This window comes from Pseudophryne corroboree, chromosome 6, assembly GCF_028390025.1.
Source record: "Pseudophryne corroboree isolate aPseCor3 chromosome 6, aPseCor3.hap2, whole genome shotgun sequence".
NCBI lineage: Eukaryota > Metazoa > Chordata > Amphibia > Anura > Myobatrachidae > Pseudophryne > Pseudophryne corroboree.
The window spans coordinates 521451729-521457728 of record NC_086449.1 but is presented as its reverse complement, the minus strand read 5'-3'; the positions used below and the strand labels follow the sequence as shown (position 1 = coordinate 521457728).

Genomic DNA, 6000 nt, shown 5'->3' with positions numbered 1-6000 from the left:
CCAACGGTTCACAATTATGTGGAAGACTTCTGGATGAAGTCCCCACTCTCCCGGGTGTAGATCGTGTCTGCTGAGGAAGTCTGCTTCCCAGTTGTCTACTCCCGGAATGAACACTGCTGACAGTGCTATCACATGATCTTCCGCCCAGCGAAGAATCCTTGCAGCTTCTGCCATTGCTCTCCTGCTTCTTGTGCCGCCCTGTCTGTTTACGTGGGCGACTGCCGTGATGTTGTCCGACTGGATCAACACCGGCTGACCCTGAAGCAGGGGTTTTGCCAGGCTTAGAGCATTGTAAATTGCTCTTAGCTCCAGTATATTTATATGAAGAGACATCTCCAGGCTTGACCATACTCCCTGGAAGTTTCTTCCCTGTGTGACCGCTCCCCAGCCTCTCAGACTGGCATCCGTGGTCACCAGGACCCAGTCCTGTATGCCGAATCTGCGGCCCTCTAACAGATGAGCACTCTGCAACCACCACAGAAGAGACACCCTTGTCCGTGGCGATAAGGTTATCCGCTGATGCATCTGCAGATGCGATCCGGACCATTTGTCCAGCAGATCCCACTGAAAAGTTTGTGCGTGGAATCTGCCGAATGGAATTGCTTCGTAAGAAGCCACCATCTTTCCCAGGACTCTTGTGCATTGATGCACAGACACTTTTCCTGGTTTTAGGAGGTTCCTGACAAGTTCGGATAACTCCTTGGCTTTCTCCTCCGGAAGAAACACCTTTTTCTGAACCGTGTCCAGAATCATTCCCAGGAACAGCAGACGTGTTGTCGGGGTCAACTGAGATTTTGTAAAATTCAGAATCCACCCGTGTTGTTGCAGCACTACTTGGGTTAGTGCTACTCCGTCCTCCAGCTGTTCTCTGGACCTTGCCCTTATCAGGAGATCGTCCAAGTAAGGGATAATTAATACGCCTCTTCTTCGCAGAAGAATCATCATTTCGGCCATTACCTTGGTAAAGACCCGAGGTGCCGTGGACAATCCAAACGGCAGCGTCTGAAACTGATAATGACAGTTTTGCACCACGAACCTGAGGTACCCTTGATGTGAAGGGCAAATTGGGACATGCAGGTAAGCATCCTTTATGTCCAGGGACACCATAAAGTCCCCTTCTTCCAGATTCGCTATCACTGCTCTGAGTGATTCCATCTTGAACTTGAATTTTTGTATGTACAGGTTCAAAGATTTCAGATTTAGAATAGGTCTTACCGAGCCGTCCGGCTTCGGTACCACAAATAGCGTGGAGTAATACCCCTTTCCCTGTTGTAGGAGGGGTACCTTGACTATCACCTGCTGAGAAAACAGCTTGTGAATGGCTTCCAATACCGTCGCCCTGTCTGAGGGAGACGTTGGCAAAGCAGACTTTAGGAACCGGCGAGGGGGAGACTTCTCGAATTCCAACCTGTAACCCTGAGATACTACCTGCAGGATCCAAGGGTCCACCTGTGAGCAAGCCCACTGTGCGCTGAAATTCCTGAGTCGACCCCCCACCGCTCCTGAGTCCGCTTGTACAGCCCCAGCGTCATGCTGAGGGCTTTGCAGAACCCTGGGAGGGCTTCTGTTCCTGGGCAGGGGCTGCTTGCTGCCCTCTCTTACCCCTTCCTCTGCCCCGGGGCAGATATGACTGTCCTTTTGCCCTCTTGTTCTTATAGGACCGAAAGGACTGCGGCTGAAAAGACGGTGTCTTTTTCTGTTGGGAGGGGGTCTGAGGTAAAAAGGTGGATTTTCCGGCAGTTGCCGTGGCCACCAGATCCGATAGACCTACGCCAAATAATTCCTCCCCTTTATACGGCAATACTTCCATATGTCGTTTGGAATCCGCATCACTTGACCACTGTCGCGTCCATAAACTTCTTCTGGCAGATATGGACATCGCACTTACTCTCGATGCCAGAGTGCAAATATCCCTCTGAGCATCTCGCATATAAAGAAAAGCATCCTTTAATTGCTCTATAGTCAATAAAATACTGTCCCTATCCAGGGTATCAATATTTTCAGTCAGGGAATCCGACCAGACCACCCCAGCACTGCACATCCAGGCTGAGGCGATGGCTGGTCGCAGTATAACACCAGTATGTGTGTATATACTCTTTAGGGTAGTTTCCAGCCTCCTATCAGCTGGATCCTTGAGGGCGGCCGTATCAGGAGACGGTAACGCCACTTGTTTTGATAAGCGTGTGAGCGCCTTATCCACCCTAGGGGGTGTTTCCCAGCGCGCCCTAACCTCTGGCGTGAAAGGGTATAATGCCAATAACTTTTTTGAAATTAGCACTTTTCTATCTGGGTTAACCCACGCTTCATCACATACATCATTCAATTCCTCTGATTCAGGAAAAACTACAGGTAGTTTTTTCACCCCCCACATAATACCCCTTTTTGTGGTACTTGCAGTATCAGAGATATGCAAAGCCTCCTTCATTGCCGTGATCATATAACGTGTGGCTCTACTTGAAAATACGTTTGTTTCTTCACCGTCGACACTAGATTCAGTGTCCGTGTCTGGGTCTGTGTCGACCGACTGAGGTAAAGGGCGTTTTACAGCCCCTGACGGTGTCTGAGACGCCTGGGCAGGTACCAACTGGTTTTCCGGCCGTCTCATGTCGTCAACTGATTTTTGTAATGTGCTGACATTATCACGTAATTCCATAAACAAAGCCATCCATTCCGGTGTCGACTCCCTGGGGGGTGACATCACCATTACCGGCAATTGCTCTGCCTCCACACCAACATCGTCCTCATACATGTCGACACACACGTACCGACACACAGCAGACACACAGGGAATGCTCTTATCGAAGACAGGACCCCACTAGCCCTTTGGGGAGACAGAGGGAGAGTTTGCCAGCACACACCCAAGCGCTATAATATATATGGGAACAACCTTATATAAGTGTTGTATCCTTATAGCAGCTTAAATATATAAAATATCGCCAAAAAAAGTGCCCCCCCTCTCTGTTTTACCCTGTTTCTGTAGTGCAGTGCAGGGGAGAGTCCTGGGAGCCTTCCTCACAGCGGAGCTGAGCAGGAAAATGGCGCTGTGTGCTGAGGAGAATAAGCCCCGCCCCCTATTCCGGCGGGCTTTTCTCCCGTAGTTTGTAATATCTGGCAGGGGTTAAATACATCCATATAGCCTCAAGGGCTATATGTGATGTATTTTTTAGCCATAAAAGGTATTTACATTGCTGCCCAGGGCGGCCCCAGCAGCGCCCTGCACCCTCCGTGACCGTTGGTGAGAAGTGTGTGACAAACAATGGCGCACAGCTGCAGTGCTGTGCGCTACCTTCAAGAAGACTGAAGAGCCTTCTGCCGCCGGTTTCTGGACCTTCAATCTTCAGCATCTGCAAGGGGGGTCGGCGGCGCGGCTCCGGGACGAACCCCAGGGTGAGACCTGTGTTCCGACTCCCTCTGGAGCTAATGGTGTCCAGTAGCCTAAGAAGCCAATCCATCCTGCACGCAGGTGAGTTGAACTTCTCTCCCCTAAGTCCCTCGATGCAGTGAGCCTGTTGCCAGCAGGACTCACTGAAAATAAAAAACCTAAAAACTTTTTCTAAGCAGCTCCTTAAGAGAGCCACCTAGATTGCACCCTGCTCGGACGGGCACAAAAACCTAACTGAGGCTTGGAGGAGGGTCATAGGGGGAGGAGCCAGTACACACCACCTGATCCTAAAGCTTTAGTTTTGTGCCCTGTCTCCTGCGGAGCCGCTATTCCCCATGGTCCTGACGGAGTCCCCAGCATCCACTTAGGACGTCAGAGAAAGTCTGTTAATTTCTGCTGGAGCACATTGTACATACATACCCACTAGGGGTTATAAAAGCAGTTACACTAGTATTGTGCTGTATTTTGCCCCAATAATGTGAATGGATTTGTGCACGTGGGAAATCCAATTAAATGGGCCACTAAAATGAATACAGCTTCATGCAATTGTCCATTGATTTTCCATATAAATTTAGACTTAATTAAAACTCTAATGATGATCAAAGGATGGAATCCTAGGCACATACCTTGCTGCCAGCCAATAACATTAAGGCTCGCACACAAAACTGGCATACACTCATTCTGCAGAGTAGTTAGCGTTGTCTGTTATGTGTTGTTTTTTTAAATTATTATTATTATTATTATTATTTTCTCTGGATTACAAATAAAGATGACAGTCAGTGGATTACATATGTGCATGGATTACAATCACAGGAAATGTCCCATGGATTGCAAAAAGAACCCTTGGATAATAAATAAAGAACACTTTTCTAAAGCGTACAAGAAGAATAACCTTAATAAATAAGATTGCCCATAGATTATATATGAAGAAAATCTTCCATGTGATTACAAAATACAAATAATATTAAGAAATTGATTAATGAAGGTTTGGGGAGTATTTATTTAAATAAAAATTTATTTAATAATGTGAGTTTATGTTTTATTGACATTGTGCTTCACGAATTAGTGTAATAGAAACTTTACCATAATAGGTATACCGCATGTGAACCAGTTTCTATTTGTTTTCACCTGACCGATGGAACTTGAGTTGTTTTATTGTAAGCATACACAATGCCAGTAAGTACCCTTATAGCTGAAACATTAAAACTAAAAATCCACTCTATAGCATTACGTAATGTCAAACAATTCTGTATAAAACTGTAACATTGTTTCAACAAATATAAAAAGCAACAGTAGTCTTGAATGTCTTGTACTGTAAATTAGGTATGCAGTCTGTAAATCGAGATTCATAGGGTGGTATCCAAATGATACATCACGCCCAATCTCCTTTCTAACGTGTTTCTCGTTATTGCGCATATCGCGCCCATAGTTATCAGGTTTAGTTGCTTAAAGGGTTAGGGCAACTCGTTCCCCCCGGGGGTAGCAGGCTGAAATGATGATACCACATCCATCAGCAGAAACAGAACGGGTGTGAAAGGGGGTGAAAAGAATTGACTACCGCCCATAGAGTTGACATGTTCATATTATGACCATGTTAACATTCTCATGGTGAATGTTTATTTAATATACCAAATCGGTATATTCTAAAGCAGTGAGTAGGGAGTGGAGATGTAATCGCTCCAACGTACTGTATAATACAGAAAAGAGGGCAGGGGGGAGACAATGTAAATCCAATCCGTCCATAGGCCCTCATTCCGAGTTGTTCGCTCGCTAGCTGCTTTTGGCAGCATTGCACACGCTAAGCCGCCGCCCTCTGGGAGTGTATCTTAGCTTAGCAGAATTGCGAACGAAAGATTCGCAGAATTGCGAATAGAAATTTCTTAGCAGTTTCTGAGTAGCTCCAGACTTACTCAGCCATTGTGATCAGTTCAGTCAGTTTCGTTCCTGGTTTGACGTCACAAACACACCCAGCGTTCGCCCAGACACTCCCCCGTTTCTTCAGACACTCCCGCGTTTTTCCCAGAAACGCCAGCGTTTTTCCACACACTCCCATAAAACGGACAGTTTCCGCCCAGAAACACCCACTTCCTGTCAATCACACTACGATCACCAGAACGATGAAAAATCCTCGTTATGCCGTGAGTAAAATACCTAACTTTTGTGTAAAATAACTAAGCGCATGCACTCTGCGACCCTTGCGCATGCGCAGTAAGCGACTAATCACAATATAGCGAAAATCGGCAACGAGCGAACAACTCGGAATGACCACCATAGATCTATATTGATTTCAAAGTATACTGTTGCAAATGAATGACATAAGAATCATACAATTTATTAGCCCTACCATTATTTCAACAATAGGAATAGTGCATAAAAAACCCCAATAAGACAATGATTACATCTTGAAAATACAGACAAATTTTAAACACACATAATTATCATAGTTTTTACATTTTCCACATCTATGTAAAAAAGAATAAAAGCTGATGAATCTTGTCATTTCTTGCCCCAGAAGTACTCTTTTCGCCTCTGTGCACACTCCAGTACCTGAGAGGCCAGAGAGCTAGAAGCTGCTGACCTAGCAGAGATCTGGGACAGCCGGTCATCTGAAAAAGGAA

At 46.0% G+C, this 6000-nt stretch overlaps 1 protein-coding gene across 4 annotated transcripts in view; it reads right to left on the bottom strand.

The window, feature by feature from the left end:
- Positions 1 to 4362: 4362 nt before the first annotated feature.
- MDM1 (Mdm1 nuclear protein) overlaps positions 4363 to 6000 on the bottom strand; it is a 132387-nt gene continuing 130749 nt past the window's right edge. For all 4 annotated transcript variants that reach the window (XM_063927512.1, XM_063927513.1, XM_063927514.1 and 1 more), the window contains one exon: positions 4363 to 5988. In XM_063927512.1, coding sequence (XP_063783582.1) covers positions 5879 to 5988 — 110 coding nt within the window. In that variant the 3' untranslated portion in view covers positions 4363 to 5878. The remainder of the gene's footprint in view (positions 5989 to 6000) is intronic.